Source organism: Pseudorca crassidens, chromosome 15 (assembly GCF_039906515.1).
Source record: "Pseudorca crassidens isolate mPseCra1 chromosome 15, mPseCra1.hap1, whole genome shotgun sequence".
Classification (NCBI taxonomy): Eukaryota; Metazoa; Chordata; class Mammalia; order Artiodactyla; family Delphinidae; genus Pseudorca; species Pseudorca crassidens.
In genome coordinates, this window is record NC_090310.1 from 74795483 (window position 1) to 74813757 (window position 18275).

At 54.8% G+C, this 18275-nt stretch overlaps 1 protein-coding gene across 8 annotated transcripts in view; it reads right to left on the bottom strand.

Moving 5' to 3' along the window:
* The window catches only part of CDH22 (cadherin 22), a 125776-nt gene that overhangs the window by 17131 nt on the left and 90370 nt on the right, over positions 1-18275 (bottom strand). For 5 of the 8 annotated variants that reach the window (XR_010935374.1, XM_067708306.1, XM_067708300.1 and 2 more), the window contains exons 6-9: positions 16295-16488; positions 13543-13796; positions 4951-5115; positions 4717-4853 (exon numbers count right to left, since the gene is read on the bottom strand). Coding sequence is in view for 7 of the 8 variants with exons in the window: in XM_067708306.1 (XP_067564407.1) it covers positions 4717-4853; positions 4951-5115; positions 13543-13796; positions 16295-16488 (750 nt within the window). In the remaining variant the exon portion in view is untranslated. The remainder of the gene's footprint in view (positions 1-4716; positions 4854-4950; positions 5116-13542; positions 13797-16294; positions 16489-18275) is intronic. The other 3 variants (XM_067708303.1, XM_067708304.1, XM_067708305.1) reach the window with 1 other exon arrangement.

An 18275-nucleotide genomic window follows, 5' to 3' on the forward strand; every position in this document is an offset into this window, starting at 1 on the left:
CGTGCAGGGCTGTGCCAGGCCTCTTCCCCAGATGGCACCACAGTCAGCCTCCCTGGTACTTCCTCCTGCCCGTCCCCACCCTGCCCTGTACCCTCAGCACATGTCCAAGCCCGAGTCTTCCCGACAGCCTCCCGTCTGTTGCCTGCTCCAGGCTGCCCCCATCCCGTCCACCCTCCCCCAGCAGCCCGAGTGACTGCTGCGGACTGCACAGCTGACCATCTTCCTCTTCTGCTCTAAAACCTGCACTGGCTCCCTGTCGTCTCCAGGAGATGCCCGGCTGCTCACAGAACATCCGAGGTGCTTCCTGTAGAGGCCCAGTGAGCTTCCGCACACTCACCTCACCCCACCTACTCCAGCCATTCTCTGGCTCCAGCCTCTGGCCACGCCCAGTCTCTCCATTCTCAGAATGGACAGGGGTCTTTCTGCCGGCCTAGCCTCCAGGCCTGAGCATGTGGGGCTCTTTCTGCTGGGAGCTCCCAAACCCCCTTTCCTTAGCCTTTGAGACCCAACTCAAATGTCCCCTCCTCTGGGGAAGTCTCTTGCCTTCTCCTGTAGGGAGGCAAGTCCCTGGCTACACCTCCTGAATGCCCACCTCCCCCTTCCTTGCACTCTGCGTTGCCACTGACAGTTGATGTGTCTCTCTGCCCACCTGTGAACTCCTGAGGTCAGTGGCCAAGACTTTTTATCACCAGATCCCAGTGCCCAGAGCAGGTGGGTGACAAGAGGCCCTCAGCAGACACTTTATATAAAGCATTCAGCACAATATCTGGTATATTGTGAGCTTCAAATAAATAGAAGCCACTGTTATTAATAGTTAACAATACAGTTATTATCCTTATAGCTATCCAATACGGTACCATTTAATAGATGAGAAAACTAAGGCAAGAAGAGGGGAAACAACTGCCCAAACTCACAGCCGGGAGCCATGCCACTAGAACCAGTTTTTCTCCATCATGTCGCCCTGCCTTCCTAACTGGGTGGGCAAGCCCATCTATCTATCCATTCGGGAAATGTTTATACACAGCTTCTAAGTGCCAGGCCCGGTGTGAATGCTACAGATACACATGGGACCCTGCCCTCATGGAAGGTACCGTTTCCTGGGGAAGAGAGATGAACAAAGCACGCACACAAATGCATATATAAATCATAAAGTGCGCTTTGCGGTATAAGGAAAAATCCAGGGGGCTGTAAAACCATGACTTGGCCTGGGGTGACCCAGATGGGGAAGCTCTAGCTAATCTGCTTAACTCTTTGCTGTCCGGGGCGGCTAGAGACCACCCCTCCGGACCAGCTTAGGGCCTGGAAGAGGGGGCCGGATGCAGCCCCCCGGCACCGCCCACTCCAGCACGGGCTTTCCAAGTCTCCCCCTCCACCCCGCCATCTCTTTGAAGACTGTCCCTTTACAACTGCCCTTTCCACTGAAGGATTCAGACACAAATTGTGCTTTAAATTCAATAACGGTCATTAATATTTCATGATTACAAAACGTTAAAGATAATGTCAGTGGAAGGAGCATCTGCATGGGCAGAATGGATGACTCAGAAGTTTGGGGCGGGGGCGGGGGGGGGGAGCGGGCATACTAAGTGGTTCGGGAGTCTTTGAGGTAATCCGGTGTGACAGGTGGCGGCTCCCGGCTGAGCGCTGCATCCTCCGAGGTGCTGGCAAAGCTCAGCGGCTGTGTATAAATATTTTCCCTCTGATTCTTGTCACCTCGTGTTTGTTACACCCAGAGCAGGCGGGGCACCGTGACCCCACCACCATCCCCCGTTTCTGAGGAAGCCAAAGGGATGCTTCAGCAGGAAGACACGGGTGTTGCACTTGGGGGCCCGGCTGGCTGCTGGGAGCCCTGGCCCTGCGTGGACTCGCTCTGTGACTCCGGGCCATCGCTGTTCCTTCCCGAGCCTCTATTTCCTTGGCTGTAAAGTGGGGATAATAATTTGTCCTTGTCTCACAGAGATGGCAAGAAGCCGGAGTGGGTGGATTCTTTGCAACACTCCTGGCTTCGTGCCTGGTACCAAAGACATATGACTTGAGGGGCATCTGGGTGACAGCGGGCTGTGCAGTCTGACAGGCTTGCGCTGGGAATTTGGACAAATGACTTCACCTCTCTTAGTTTCCTCATCCACGCACTGGGGATAACGGCAGAATCAACACCAGATAGGTGGCAAGATTCAACGAGCACAGCATTGTAAAGTGCCTGGCACAGAGCTGGTGCTGAAGCCGAGTGCACAGAGTCGAGATCGATAGATACCATGAACTGAGAGCTAAGTACTAGGCTAAGTCCTTTCCATGTATTATCCTAGTTAATCCTCCCACCAGCACTGTGAAGTGGGAATAATTCATTTTCCCATTGATTAATATCCTCGGTGAGGGTTGGGCAGGGGTTGTGAATTGCAGCTCAGAGGGGAGTGATCTCTAGCCCAGCGACCAGTCCCTTCCTTGCAGAGACTCATCTCCTTCCCCAGCTCAGTTGCTGGGGAGGGTTGGGGGTTGGGGTGGGGTCCCGAGAGCAGAGTACCAGGGAAAGGGAGGCCACGTAGCAAAGCTGCAGAGGAAACCAGGAACACTTGGTCCAAATCCCAGTTCTGCCACCGCACGTCCTTGGACAAATCTCCTAATGATCTGAGCCTCGATTTTCCCATCGGTAAAATGGGTGCGGCTCTGTAACAGATCATGGTCAATAAAGTACGTGCTAGGAAGCATGGAGCTCAGTAGCTATTAGGTAAACATTGTGAAATGTTTGTGGGGGAGAGTCCCCCGGACACGCTCTCTCCTGTGAAACGGCAGCACTGCAGACTTTGTATGTGGCTCTAGCTGCTTTCTGAAAGAGACTCACTGGGTAGAAGCACAATGCTTAACCCCAGAACGGGCTTGCTAGTGGTGGGCCTTTGGGCGCTGTGACAGCTGGTAGAGGAGATGTATCTGTGGGTAGGGAGAGGAGGCATCTCTGCCCAGCAGCTGGGCCAGTCCCCATGGTTGCCCAAGGGGCAGGTTCGGGGAGGTAAGGAGGGTGAGCTGTCTTCCTTCCAGTCCAGCCACCACTTCCTCTCCAGCCACCTTTGTTATCTCCCTTTCATGCGGTGGAGAAGTGGATTAAAAGGCTCGGGAGCAGCAGGCACTGAGGTTTGAGCCAGCATTGTATTTTCTTTTAAACCGAAGTTGAAAGAGACAAGGGAACTTCAGCCTAGGGACTTCCTTGTCTGGAATGGGCTGGTGGCGCCTGGGAAGTGGGAGGCACCAGCAGGCGGAGGAGGAGGGAGTCCACCAGGAGGCCTCGAAGTGGCAGGAGGGGCCTGGGGCTGAGGTATGCAGAGGGGAGTTTGAACGGCGCCCACCCCACCCAAGGCTCAGAGACTCTGAGTATTCCTGTTGTCACCACTGCTTCCTGGAGGCTTTGCTGGCTCCTGAGACCTGGCGAGCTGACAGGGTGGGGGAGCTTGCAGAGCAGGTCCAGGCAGGGGCAGTGGCAGTGTTGCTGTGGTTGTGGAGGAGGCCTAGAACTGCCCTGTCCCCACTCCTGGGTGGCGTGACCCTCCATGCTCTTAGCTCCTCCTCCACGGCCTGACTTGTCTGGCCCCCATGTCCCAGGGCCCCCTCTTTCTCTCTCAGCTCACACTCCTCCCCAGCTGTGCCAAATTGCATGTCTCTCTCTCTCTCTCTCACACACACACACACACACACACACACACACACACTTCCAGAAACTCAGGCCAAGCACCTTGGAGTCATCCTTTGACCCCTCTCTATCTCTCCTCTGTACCATCCCATCAGCAGGTCCTGCGGGCTCTGTCTTCAGTCTGTTTCCCAAAGCTGACCACGTCTCACCATTAACATGGCTAATCATCCTGGGCCAGGCCACTGTCTCATCTTCTGGGCACTGTCGCATGTAACTTCTGGCTGAGCCCCTGTTCCCCCTCCACGCCCCCGCCCCCGCCTCGGAGCTCCTGGTCTATTCGCAATGCAGCAGCCAGAGGTATCATGTCAGGCAACCTCCCTCCTCTACTCAACACCCCCCCAGTGACTCCCACCTCATTTGGAGTCAAGTCCAAAAACCTTGCAATGGCTGACCACTTTGCCCCTCACCAACCACACTGTCCTTGCTGTTCCTCCAACGCTAGGCAAACTACTACCTCAGGCCCTTTGCACTGGCTGTTCCCTTTCCTTGGAACACTCTTCCCTCTGACGGCGGCAGAGCTCAGAGGGAGCTTACTGAGCTCTCTGTTGAAATGTCTCCTTTTCAGAGAGCCCTTCCCCTAAGAGAAACAATCCCCTCCCGATCCCCTTCCTCTACTTCCTTCTTTCTCAGTTTCTTGTTAGCACTTAGCACTTAGCATCAGCTGACATGCGTACGCCCTTTCTCTCAGTTTGTTGATGGTCTAACTCTACCCCATGGAGAAAGGAGTTCTTCTATCTTGTTCAGGGCTGTATCCCCAGCCTCTAAAAAAGGGATTGTTGTGTAGTAGGTGCTCAATAAATGCTGAGGTAAGAAAGCCAGACCCAAGACTGGCCCTCATTTTTTGGCTTGGGAGCCTTCCCAGATCTTTGTTCCTGCGGGTCAGCTTTTGCTGACCACTCCCCCACCCTAGCTTTGCCCAGTTTCTTACTCTTTGCCCCGCCCCCAGCCTTTGGCCCCTCCCCCCTGGGCTTTGCCCCGCCCCAGCTCCAGCCCTCAGCCATCGCCCCTCCCTCCCATATGCGCCACGCCCCCTGGCTCACCCGCCTCCATGGCCAGCACAGTGATGTTGTGCCAGCCGGCAGTCTCTCGGTCCAGCCCCTTGCCGGTTACGATGGCGCCCGTGTCCGCATCGATATCAAAAATCTGGTCCAAATCTGAGTCACGGTCAATGGCGTACCTGAGGGAGGCAGGGCGGGGCTGATTGAAGGTGGCCTGGCGCCAGTGGAGCCTGTGCCCATGTCCCTCCACCCTACCCCCAAAGAGGAACCACCTGCCTGGGAGACACAAGAAGCAGAGGAGTGGAAATGGATCTGAGTTTGCATCTCAGCTGCACTGGGTACCTGCCATGTGTCCATGGGCAACCCTCAAGCTTTCTGAGCCTCAGTTTCCTCAGCTGGGTAATGGGGCTAATGATTTGCGTCCCACGGTCGTTGTGAGGGCTGGAAGAAGGCAAAGGGCCCAGCATAGAGTTAGCACCCGCGGGATATTTGATTCTTATCTTTCCGTAAGAGGTGACCCTAGAGTTGGGCTTGAGAAAGGGACAGGACGGCATTTCAGGCAGGGGGAACAGAAGCTGCAAAGGGCGGTGAGAATTACTTAGGGAATGGCTTATGGTGCAAAAACGGCCAGAACTGGGAAGTGGGGAGGAGGAGGCATCAGAACAGGCAGAGTGCAGAATTCAGGGGGCTGAGCGTCCTGGGGCGCCAAGGGGGATTTTGAGCAGGAGAGAGTGGGTTGACTCTGTCGCTCTGAGGCTCTCCGGAGGCCCCAGACAGGGCACACGGGCTGAGCGGAGGCGGCGGGAAGGGATCTGGGGGGATGGCCGCCGGCCCCTCCCCGCCAGCTTAGCATGCCCGTGCTAATCTGCGGCTTTTTCGTTGCCGCGTGAAAAAGCCCTTTGTTCCGCCTTCTTCCCCGGCCTTTGTGCGGCTACTCCAGGCCTGAAAGGCCCGTGTCCAACACATGTCTCGGGAGGCGGCGGCCCAGAGAGGCCCCGCCAGCTCTCTCCGCCGCTTCCCGGCGCTGATAACGCGGGAGGGGGCGCCGCCAGGCTGCACGGCCGACGAAGGCCCCTAATGCCTAGCAAGGGCTCTTTGTGAAGCGGGGACAAAGGAGCGTGGTGGGGTGGGGCTCCGCCCCAGCGGGGCGCCCCTCCCACTTCCACCAGCAGAAGGAAAGGGGCCCTTCCCCCATCTTCCAGAGCGGGGAAACTGAGGATACAAGAAACACCCTCTGTGGGAACCCGAAGCCCTGAGATGACCCTTCAGTGGGGCCTTGGCTGCATTACCAAACCTCTCTGGGCCTCAGTTTCCTCATCTGTTGAATGGGGATAATGATGTCCAGTGGGACTGCACAGATCTGGGAGCAGCTGGAGCTGGCTTTGAATCCTCTGCTTCTTATTCCACCTGTGTGACCTTGGACAAGTCACTGGACCTCTTTGGCCTCTGTTTGGTTGTCTGGAAAATAGGGTGATTCATACTCACCTCACACTGGTGTGGGTTAGAGGAGGTAATTCATGGAACTGGGCAGAGGTGACAGCCCTTATTTTCATATTCACTGTTGTAGTGGAAGTGGAGGCTCGTGTCAAACTGAAAAGGCCTGGGCACGTGGGTGTAGTGGGCATCTCCTGAGTCCCTAGTTTATTGCCCCTTCCTGTCCCTAAGCTGCTAAGCCTATATTCTCCTTGGCCCTGATCAGCCTGGGTCCTCCTGACCTGGGTGAAAGTGTGTGGGGAGGTTCAGATCCAAGATGACAATTCCTCTCACCGGTATAGCTCCTAGCTGTTTGTAGCTTACTTTTCCTCCAGCCATCCCTCCCTTCGTTCCTTTACGCCTAAACATTAACTGAGTGCCTTCTCTGTGCTGCTATGTGCTAAGCCCTGGGGATAAAATGGCAAACAAGACAGACAATGTCCATCCCTGCCTGGCATCTTGTGAGGCTGATGTGATCTCACCCCATTTTGCAGATGGAGACACTGAGGCTCAGAGAGGAAACTTGCCAAGCTTAGGGCTGCCAAGTACGGTTGTGCAGGTTGTGCCCTGCACAGAGTTAACAGGCGGAAGGGGGGGGGGTGAAGTCCAGCCAGTGTTCCGCTTGCCCAGCCACGTGTCCTAGCCCAGGGAGCATCTTCTCAAAAGGCGACGTTTTTCTTATTTACGAAAGGTGCCATATGGGCTAGTGATAACCCCGCCCAAGGTTGCACAGGGACTGTCACAGAATTGGAATCTGTACCCCAATATGGGCCTCTACACCCAGAGTTCTTTCTAGCGCACTGAACCATCCAAAGTGGCAAGGCATGGAGTCTCAGGTTGCCTTTGCCCCGAGCCTGGCCTGTCGGATGTTTGGGTCCAAAGGAGGTAGAACCAGACTCTGAGTAGCGTCAGCTCAGCTGGAAGGAACGTGGAGACCTCCTCCTGATTTTACAGGTGGGAGAAGTGAGTCCAGGAGAGAGCCAGGGGCATGACCTAGCCTGGGGCTCCTGATCACCTGGTCAGGGCTGGGCGTGAGGCCAGGCTGGTGGGAGGATGCCCACCGCCTTCTTGTTTCTCCTCCCCTCTCGGCTCAGACCTGTTTGCTCTCTTCTCCCTCCTCCTCCCAGTTCTTTTCTGTTCCCTCCTGGAGGGGAAGGGGGTCTGGAATCTAAGTGGAGGCAGCTGTTCCCAAGGCCATGGGGCGGGAGCCGCGGGGAGCCTCCGTTAACCAGCTAAAGACTTGGGGCTGCAGGTCAGTGTGGCCGCTGAGCCCAGGTGGCTTTGTTCCAGCTCAGGGAGCCAGCGAGTGAATGGGAGGGAGGGGCGGAGGGCGTGGTGTGTGGCAAGGAGTGTGGCCTGGCAGATGTGGGGGGCAGCGGGGGACGCTCGTGTACCCCTCACGTGTAGGTGCAAGAGTTGTGTGTCTGTGTTGTGGGTGGAAACTGGTGTGTGACGCTGTGTTGCAGTTGGAAGGTACAAGAGGCAGCCGCTCAGCCCTGGGTCTGGATCCATGATGTCCCCGGACAAGTCACTGCATCTTTGAGCCTTAATTTTCAGCAAAATGGAACCGATTTTACTCCCACCTTGCAACTGGTTGGGAGGATTAAGTGCCTAGCTAGGGGACAGGTGCCTAGTTGGGTTCCAGGAAAATGACTCCCGGAGTGAGAACTACTGTTATTCTAATGAGCGTTCCGAAATGTCTGGTGAGGGGGACACAGGTGACCCTTCAACCCAGTGTGTGGTCTGTGTGCCTGGGGGTGGGAGGCACCATGTATGGACATGGCAGCATTGCCAGCGGTCTGAGAAGGACAGGAGGCATCTGTGGTCTAGAAGGTTCTGCTCAGTTCTCACTGCCCTACTTCTCATTTGGTCAGCCAGGATCTGAAGGGCAGGAAGGGGAACAGCAGCTGGTGTGGGTGGAAGAGTACAGTGACAGAGTATGGGTATGTGTCTGCTAGTGTGTGTGTGCGTGTGCACACGTGCAAAGAAAGCCTGGGAATGACGGTCAGGAGTGCGGATCTGGTGGCCATCTGGCTAGGTTTGAAACCTAGCTGTGTGACCCTGAGCAAGTCACTTAACCTCTCTGGTCTTTGGTTCCATCTTAGAAATGGCGCTAATAATAACACCTACCTCACAGGGTGGTTGTGAGGATTAGACAAGTACTACCAATAAAACACTTTTAACAGCGCTAGGCACCTAGCACATGACGTATGGATTAGCTCTTATTTTTATTTGCTCAGCAAGACTTTGTGACAGGCCTGTATAAGGGCTTCACATGCACGAGCTCCTCCAGTGCTTGCAGATAACAGTCATCACTGCCGCTGCCGTTTTACACATGAGGAAGCTGAGGCTCAGAGAAGCCAGGTGCCTCGCCCCGGGTCAAAAGGGCTGGTTAGTGGCAGAGCCAAGTTCCCAAGCCACGTCTGTCTGTCCAGATTCCCAGATCTAACTAAGGGTACTCTCCTGAGGACCAGCCAGGTATACCTGCGGGTGCTCCCACACCCTGGGCACAGCACAAAACGCTGCTGCTGTCAAGGTCAGGGTGAGAGAAGTGGGGAGGGTACTTCTTCCTGCCTTGAGTGCATGTGGGTTTTCTCCACATAAATATGTGCATAGATAGCTCACACAGGCATGACAGATAGGAAAGTCTGCAGATTCATGTGTGTCCAGGCTGCCCGGTGCTCCTGTGTCCAGGCTCGTGTACATGCAGCAGGCTGAATGATGCGGCCCCCACCTGAGCTACTAGTGGGGGAAACTTCAGATGCAAAAGGGGCTGCTCCTCTGACCCGGGGATTCTTCTCTGCTCACCCCATTCTGTCTTCGACTCTTTCCCCTCCCCCTAACCCTTTTAAAGCACACACTCAAAGCCTGCACATGACACCTAGAAATTTGTGTGTGGTTAGTTCTGGTTGCAGAATGAAGGGGAGAAACAGGTGTCCAGAGCACCGAGAAAAATGGTAATGTTCACTTCCTGAGGACCTATTATGTACCAAACACTTAATCCTCCCTCTAATCCCGGTACCACCGAGCGTAGAACCTGGTCCATGATAGACATTTAGTACCTATTTTTTTGAATAAATGAATGAGGCAAGAACTACCACGACACCCATTTTAGAGATGGGAAAACTGAGGCTTGGAGTGGGTGCAGTGATTTTCCCACAATTCTACAACTGAGCTAGGATTCATGATTCTAAAGTGCATGTACTTTCTGCTGCACCCCACTGTGGACTGCTGGGAGGAAATGAAGTGTTTACTCTCTCTCTGGTCCAGTGTGGGCTTTCCTGTTTTTGGCATTCAAGGAAGACTCACGAGGGGGCTGGGGCTGGTAGGGCTGGGGCTGGGCTGATAAACAGCCGGTCTATCTGCAAGGCTGCCTAATCCAGGCATGGGCCCATCTGAGCCCTCTCCTCCTCCTCTCAAAAGCCTTCCAAGACTTCCCACTGCCTAGGGATAAAGTTCCACACCTTCATCTGACATTCAAGGCCCTTCACAGCTTGTCCCCAAGTGCCCCCCCATGACCTCATCTCCAGCCCACCCCCCTCACGTGAGCTCATCCAGCTGACCTCCCTGCCCCTGAACTTAACCTCCTGGCTCCATGATTCTGTTCCTGCCACCAGGCCCTCACTATCACTCCACCCTGGAGTGCTGTCGTCCCATTCCAACCTCGTCCTCTTCATCCTTGCTCGGGGGCCATCCCTCCTTGGTGCCCAGAGTCCTTGCCCCTGCTTGGAGCTCCTTAGTCCTTAGCCCCTGCCTCAGCCCACTCAGGCTTAGATCTGTCACTAGATTCACTCACACGGGGCCCCAGCCTTCCCATCGCCCCCATCTGACTCTCTGGGCCTCAAGCACAGGGAAGGGCACCGTGTAAGGTTGGAAATAGTTCTAACTAAACAGAGAGTCAGAAGCAGGAGTGAAATGGCAGGAGGCTGGACTCAAGAAGCAGACAATCATGGGTTAAATCTCATTCCTTCCCCTTTCAGGCCGAGTGACACTGGGAGACTCCCTTCTCCTCTCAGACCCTCAGTTCCTTCATCTGTAGAATGAGTTAACTACATCCTGAGGGCCAAACGCCACAGTATGAGGCATCTTCCACTCTCTCCAGTGCAGCGACTCAGAAAAACCACTCTGTACATCTGTATTTCTGTATTTCCAAGGTGCCTACTATGCTAGGCAAAATCTCCCAGGATACCACTTCATTTCCAGGAACGCACTAAGCTTGTTCCTGCCTCTGGACCTTTGCACTTGCTGTTCCTTCTACCTGGACAGCGCTTCCACACATCTTTGTTTGGGTGGCTCTCTCTTGATCATTCTGATGTGAACACATCTGCCAGCTCCTTGACAACTTAAGCCAAAGTAGCCCCCTGTGGCCCCAGTCCTCCTTATCCCATTACATAGTAGTTTATTTTCTTCATAGCTCTTATCAGCAATGATCCCTTTTAACCATTTGTTGATGTGTCTCAACAGCTACTTGTTGACTGTCTGCCCCCACAACGGCCCGCAAGCTCCATGAGGGGAGGGACTGGGTCTTATCACCATTTCCCCATTTCCTGGGTCAGTGGCTGACATGACATGTCTCAATGCATAGGTGCTGAGTCTAGAACCTTTGGAACTGGGGGAGCTGGAATATAAGCTGGGCTCTGGGCCGCACACGCGGCCTGTGAGGACCGCTTCTCTGGCCTCCCATTTCCACGCCTGTCCCCTATGGACTGGGCGCTCCTCTCCAGCTCTGCCCGTGGCTGAGTCATCTCAGGCCTGGCTCAGGGCTGGGCATGGAGGAGGAGTTGGGTAAATGTTTGTCGTATGAAATTGGACCTGTCTCAAGCTCCTCACCGCCTCCACATCTGAGGGGCCCCAGGGAAGAGGCAGCAAAGAGAGATGAAAAGAGGTGAGAGCAGGTTTCCAAGTTGGCCCTTTCAGTGCAGATAAAAGCGGGGGGTGGGGGGAGGGAAGTCAACGGAGAGTGGGAGGGAGAGGACTGAGAGGGGGTGTGGAGAGCTGTACTGGAGAGGAGGGGGCCAGGCAGACTGAAGCAGGGACCTGGGAGGCAAGGATGAGGCTCCTACTGCTGGTTCTTAACTCCTCCCCTCCCTGGGCCTGAGTTTCCTGCCAAACATGGGTGATAATGCCCTCCTGGGAGAGGTCTGGGCTGAGCCCAAGGCTGATGGGGATGTTTAAAGACTGTACCTACCAGTAGCAGGGATGGAAGGGCGGTGGAGGAGTTCAGAGGCAGTGGAGGGCAGTTTTGGCCTTGAGAAGGGTGGAGGCAGCCCAGGAGGCATTCTGGACCTCTGGACCAGTCTGAGCCCCTTGGCCTACCTTTGAGGCCCGTCAGACCTCTCTCACTAGCTCATCTCCCTCCGCCTCCTGTAGCTATCACAGTCTACTCTTTTCCAGGCACACCTACCACTCCCCTGCCTCCATACGCCTGCACCCGGGAATGGCCTTCTCTTCATAGTTGTACCTGACCAGGCTCAGGTATCCAGCTTAGTTCAATTCCTCCCTCCTTCAAGAAGTCTTTCTAGACCCCTGAGGGTAGCTCCTAGTCTGGAAGTGCATGAGTAGTTAAGCAGGATGGCATCTTTGTGTCCTCACCTCGGGTTGCCATGTAAGGTTGCACAGCCTGCGCACTGTACAAATCTGAGCCGTTCACACGGATGATGGTGGGAATGTCACGCATCTGGAGTTATGTGATGCAGAGATCCTCAAAGTAACTTCCCTTCCCTCTTTCTCCAATGCTCAGCACAGAGCTAGGCACACAGTTGCCTGAGGGATCATTCACTGACTATATAACAGGGGTTTTAGGGAAAAAGCAGGAAGCTACAGGCTCTTTTTCCCATCCATCCAACAATGGCCATCCGCCCCACCCCGACCTTCTCCTCTGGATCACTTTCTATCTGACATTCTTCCAACCTGGGCCACAGTCAGGGACTCCCTAACCGCTGCAGCTCTCAAACCCTTCCTGGGACACTGATAGTGCCGCAGCATCCCCTCCCCTCCACCCACCTGCCCCGCTCACTGCTCTGCCTCTCTCTCTGTGTCTGATTCTATTTCTTCCCCTTTCTGGCTTTCTCTCCAAGTCTCCTCTCTCTGTTCCTACAGTGCCAGGTAGGTCCCTCTGTCCTTTAGTTACTCCTGCCCTCTTTCCACCGGCTCTCCTCCTTCTCTGGTCACTTCCTCTCATTGTTGGTCTCGCTACCCCTCCATGAGTCTCTCTCTTTTCTCAGTCTTTCTCTGATTTTACATGTCATTCATTCACCATGCGTCAGGGAGTGTCCACCGAGCGCTAGGCAGTGGGTGAGGCGCTGAGGATACAGCCGTGAACACAGACATGCATCCCTACCCTCCTGGTGTTTATCTTTTAGGGGGGGTACAAACGAAGTCATCAGGAAAATGGATACGAAGTGTGGGGACAGGTTGGGGTGGGGTTGACATTTTAGAAAGAGTGGTTGGGGAAGGTTGCACTGAGAAGCTGATGCTTGAGGAAAGTCCTGGAGGAAGTGAAAGGACCAACCATGGGGATATTAAGGGGGAGAACATTCCAAGCAAAGCGATCAGGAGCTGCAAAGGCCCTGGGGTAGAGGCGGGCTGGGTGTATCTGCGGAGCTGGGCGGAGGCCAGTGTGGCTGAGCAGAGTGAACCAGGGAAGGAGGGTCGTGGGAGGTGATGTCTGAGAGGTTACAGTGAGGCCACACCGCATAGGGTCTGGGGGGCACTGTGAGGGTCTGGGCTTTTATCCTGAGCCCGAGAGGTGCCTTTGGAGGGCTTTGAGCAGAGGAGGGCCACGCTCTGATTTACATTTGGGTGGGATCAGTCTAGCTCCTGTGCCCATTCTAGACTGAAGAGGTGTGAGGACACAAGCAGGGAGTCCAGCGAGGAGGCAGTAATCCAGGCAGGAGAAGGAGGTGGCTTGGACCAGGGTGGCAGCAGCGGAGGAGGTGAGAAATGGTCTGATTCTGCTGATGATTTTAAAGCAGGGATGACAGGGGCTGCTGATGGACTGGAGAGAGGTGTGAGAGAAAAACAGAGCTCGAGGATGGTTTTCAACATTTTTGACCTGAAAAGCTGAAAGGATGAAATTATCTTTTTTTTTTTTTTTTTTTTGGTGGAGGACTGAGGTTGAGCCCAGGTCACTGTGTTGTGTCTGTCACACCTGGTTCTCTCCTTATCCTGGGTCCCTTGTCTCTCTGCGACTGTTCTCTAACCTGTTTCCTTTGTCTCCTTGGCTCCCGGCCTGTTTCTCTCCATCTCTGTGTCCATCTCTCTCTCTCCCCTCCCCCCACACCATCTTTTCCCCCTCCCCTCCCCGACCTGCCCCCTCCCCCTCTGCCCGCCGTCTGTCCGAGGGCGCTGACGGGGTAGCAGGCAGCAGGCGTCGGCCCCGGGCGGGTGTCTCACCGGACGGGCCGGTTGGCGGCGTCGGGGTCCCGCGCCGTCACCACGACGACCAGGGAGCCCACCTGCGCGTCCTCCTGTACCTCCAGGAGGCCGGAGGGCTGCTGGAACTCGGGGGGCTCGTCCACGTCGGTCACGGCCACACGCACGATCGCCTGGTCGCGGAACGTGCCCAGGTCAGCGAAGCGGGGATCCACGAACTTGTTGAGCGCCTCCAGGACCACGGTGTGCACGGGCTGGGACTCGAAGTCCAGGCGCTGGTGGGGAGGAAGCAGAGGGCCGGTGAGTGGGTTGTGGTCTGCTCAACACCTCCGGGCGGACAGATCCTAAGTCAGGGGGGATGGGCCCCGAGAGGGCGGAGCTGGCCCAAGGTGACAGTTGACTCAGCAGGGCCTCCGGAGTATCAGGCTGCACCCCGGAACTGGCTGTCCAAGACCCAGACCAACCCTCTCTGGTTACAAGTGGAGAAAGTAAGGCCCTGCTGGGGACAGTCTTGTCCAGGGACACAGGGTCAAGTACTGATACCCAGACTTCCCGCTACAGAGCACAGTAGGTTGGGGCATTGATTTATTAACTTACAAAGCGCTATGTGCCTGTGTTCTAAACATAGTGGCTCATCTATTTTACAACATCCCAAAGAGGCTTGTATTATTATTATCACATTTTACACACAAGGAAATCGAGGCCCAGAAGGCTCTGTAACTTGCCCAAGGTCGGCTCCCAAGTCCCAGGCCCATGAGAGGAAAGGTACTGGATCCGCGCTGACTGGCTCTGTGTCTGCCGGCAGTCTGTTTGGCCTCTCTGGGCCTCAGGTGGGAGGGTTAAATGACACGTTCCTGGTATATACTGGTGGCAGCCGCTAATGTGAGTTGAGCCTGATAAGCCTGGCTGCCTTAGAGCTTTCCTCCGAGATCTGGCTAAAGCCATGCTGAGCCCTGCTTCTCATCAGAGAGTGCTGGTGGGTGACGCTCTGATGGACAAGCTCCATGGCTGTATGGGTGCTGGCCTCCTAAGGACAATGCCTTAGAGCAAAGAGAAATTGCACCGGTGGAACCACAGGCACCTCCGTTACACGGTGGGGGAGCTATCTGAGCAGCAGGGGCCACCTTCCTGGAGATCTGCCCTGTGTGTAGGGACCGTCCTTTCCTCTCAGAACCTCCCATCCCCCGCCCCCTTCTCCAGCAGCCAAAAAAAAAAAAAAAAAAGAAGGGCTACCTCCTGCCTCCTTCCTCCATCCTGTTGCCTGGGAAATCAGGATGCAGGGAGGCAGGCGCGGGCCTGGTCTGGGAGTGAGCGATGGGCTCTGGAGCCAGGTCATCCATCAGGCGGGGGCTCTGCTCCCTGAGCCAGCACTGACTCCACAGAGGCACCTCGGGCGCCACTGCTGGAGCAGGCGGGAGGCCCAAGAGCCAGGGAGGAGAGGGGGACAGGATAGAGGCAGCACTGTGGATGAGAGCAAATGCTGTGCTGGGGTCCCCAGGCTGGGCTTGGGGCCTGATTCTGTTGCTGTGTGATGCTGGGCTTCTCTGGGCCTCCAGTTCCCCATCTGTGAAATGGGCTCATCTTACAGTGAGGACAAATGGAGGTCAGAAGACTGAAAACCACTTAATGCTTAAAAGGGTGGATCCTGGAGCCAGACTGCCCGGACCCATAGCCCTACAACTGCTCTGTAAGATGCATGACCTTGGATGTAAATGTCTGAAGTTCTCAGGGCCTCAGTTTCTCATCTATAAAATGGGCAATAATAGTACTTCAGAGGGTCATTGTAGGGATCAATTGAGTTAATACATGGAAAGCAGTGGAAGGATTCCTGGCACAATGTAAACACTCATTATAAGTATTAGTATTAGATTATTATCCTTGTTGAAGAAACTGGGAGTTTTCTCTATCCTCAAGCCCTCAAGCCCAGGTAGAGAGTTTGCTTATTGAGTGAATGAAGGGCCGTCGGGGGGCAGATGTTTCTGTGGGTCCCAGAGGGCAGAACCTGGGCTGATAGGAGCAGATTAAAGGAGACGGATTCTGGCTGAATGGGAGGAGGAAGAGCTGGACGATGGTAGGGAGTGAGCATCCCATCCCCGGGCACGTACAAAGGCCTATGACCATTTGTGGGCCAGGGCAGGGGATTTAGACCTCCCATGGGACAGCAGGGTTGGAGCGGACAGGCTCAAAGGCCTGCGCAGCCCTGAGTTGCCAAGCCTGTGACCAAGTCCTGGAAGATGGATTTTTGCTTTTTTATTTGACCTCCGTCCGCTTTCCCTAGGGGTTGCTGACTTTGCTGTTTTAGCTTCTGGTTCCGAGGCTGGCCAGTGGGTGAGGAGGCTGTTAGACTCAGGAAGGAGAGGTGTGCTCTTGGGCGAGCCCTCTTACCTCTCTGAGCCTCTGTTTTCTCACTTGTAAAAATGGGCATAATATATTTCCTTCAGAGGGGAACATGAGGATTAAAGGAAACAATGAGTGTGAAGGGCCTGGTATGAACTTGAAGTAGCTCAGCATAGTGTTGAAGAGCACAGATTCAAATCTGGATTGAATCCTGGCTCTTGACAACTAGCTGTGCAACTTTGGACAAGTCACTTAACCTCTCTGTGCTTCATTTTCCCATTTGTAAAATGGGAATGACACCAGGTTGGTCCAGAGTTTCCGGAGAGACTTAATCCCTGGAGTGGAGTGGGGTGGGGATATTTGGCCACTCAACGGCCCTCCTGACCCTGCTGCCCTGGGGCCTGCCTCCCCCACCCCTCCTGGGGCAGCCCCGCACCTTCTGCACTACGATGATGGCCTCCTGAGTGTCGCTGTCTGTGGTGACCTTGAACACATGGCCGCCGCTGCCGCTCTCCTCCCTGAGGTGGTAAGTCATGTCTGTGTTTTCGCCCACGTCTGAGTCCTCGGCCTTCACGCGTCCCACAGCTGTGCCGATGGGGGCCGACTCCTGAATGCTGAACTGGTACATCTCTGTAGGGAATACAGCTGTGAGCAGGGATGGAGTGACAGCCCCTCCCCCAGCTCCCACCAGCACTAGGGGAGAGGAGGGGGGTGTCTCAGATGGGCTCCTTGAGGGGCAGTGTCTTAAAGGCGCTCCCTGCTTGGCCAGGACTGATGCTGGGAGAGGTGCGTCCCCTGCAGAAATGTGGGATGCAGTGCAAAGAGGAGGGTTTTAATTCTCACCCTGGCTTTATTCTCTGATTGACTTGGGAAAGTGCCTGCAGTTCTTTGGGACTCAGTGTCCCCATCTGCCCAGTGAAGGGACAGAGGAGCACAGTGATCAAGGCTAAGGCTCTAGAGTCAGTCCCAGCTGCGTAATCCCAAGCTTTGGTTTTCCTCATCTGTAGAATGGGAATAATAACAGTGCCTTCCTAACAGCACTGTTCATCCTGCAATTAACTCAGATGATGATGCCTGTCAATTGCTTAGCATAGGGTCCAACACCTGGTAGCTACCCAATAAATGGAACAAATTGCCTTAGAACAGTGGGGCTTCATGCTGATTTTTTGTTGCTGTTGATGTTATTGATATTGGTTCCTTCATTTCCACATATTTATTTAGTATCTATGATGTCCCAGATGCAGCTCTATGCACTGGGGTTCCAGCAACAAGCAAAACAGACCCAAATCCCAGGGCTCACAGTGCTTTCCTCTTAATGGAAGGAGAAAGACACTAAACAATCACATCAGTAAAACAGCAGGTCAAATGGTACTTTGGAGAAAAATAAAGCTGCGAAGGGAAATGGGAGTGATGATGATGGTGTGTGTGGAGTTTTAAATAAGGCAATTGAGGAAAAGACGACATTTCTGCAAAAGTCTGAGGGAGGTGAGGGAGTGAGTCAAGCAGATATTTCAGAAGGAGCATTCCAGACAGAGGGAACAGCAGGTGCAAAGGCCCTGAGGTGGGTGCAATGCCTGGCGTGTCTGAAGAATGGCGAGATGACCATTGTGGCCAGAGGAGGGGAAGCGGGGGAACCAGAAGGAGTGAGGGTCGGGTGGGACGCAAACAGCTCCCTGCTCTCCTCCCAGAGCCGAGATGAAGGTGAGGGTGATTTGCTAAATGATGGGCCAGCAGGGGTTGTGGAGATGGGGATGTGTCTCTTGGGACCCCCTCTGGTCTGGATACCCTTGTGTGGAGTGGCTGCCTCTGATTCACTGTCACATAAACAGCCGGGCCGGGGGGCGCTTTAACACAAGCTGACCTCGCCGCTCCCCTGCGTTCATCCTTGCCATAGCTCACCGCTGCCCTTGGGATGGAGTTGTACAAGCCCCTTGGCCTGCCCTGCAAGATGCCTGCTGCCTGGCCCCTGCTGACTTCTGCAGCCTCGTGCCCGCAACCGCCTACCCTAACTTGAGCTTCAGTCGGGCTGAAGTTCTTGTAATTCCTTCAGGATGACTTGCTCTGTCCCACCTCTAGACATTCCCTCTCTTTATTCTCCTCTCTGCCCTCATCTCCCCTGTTCCTACTCATTTTTAGTCTCACTGAATATTACCTCCAACAGGGAAGCTTCCCAGACCTCCAGGCTCTGTTCCTGTGTGTCTAGGGCCCCCAAGCTCATCCCATTGTAAGGATTACTGCATTTCCCTATCATTTTCTGTTTATTCTCTCTCCCTCTCTCTCTCCCCCTCCCTCCCTCAGGGGTGTGAGCTCCGGCAAGGCTGGGACCACATCCCTTATTCATCAGGCATTCCTGGTGCCTGGCAGAACACCAGGCTGTCACATAAGTGAAATGTGTGAGTGACTAGTGAGTGAATGAA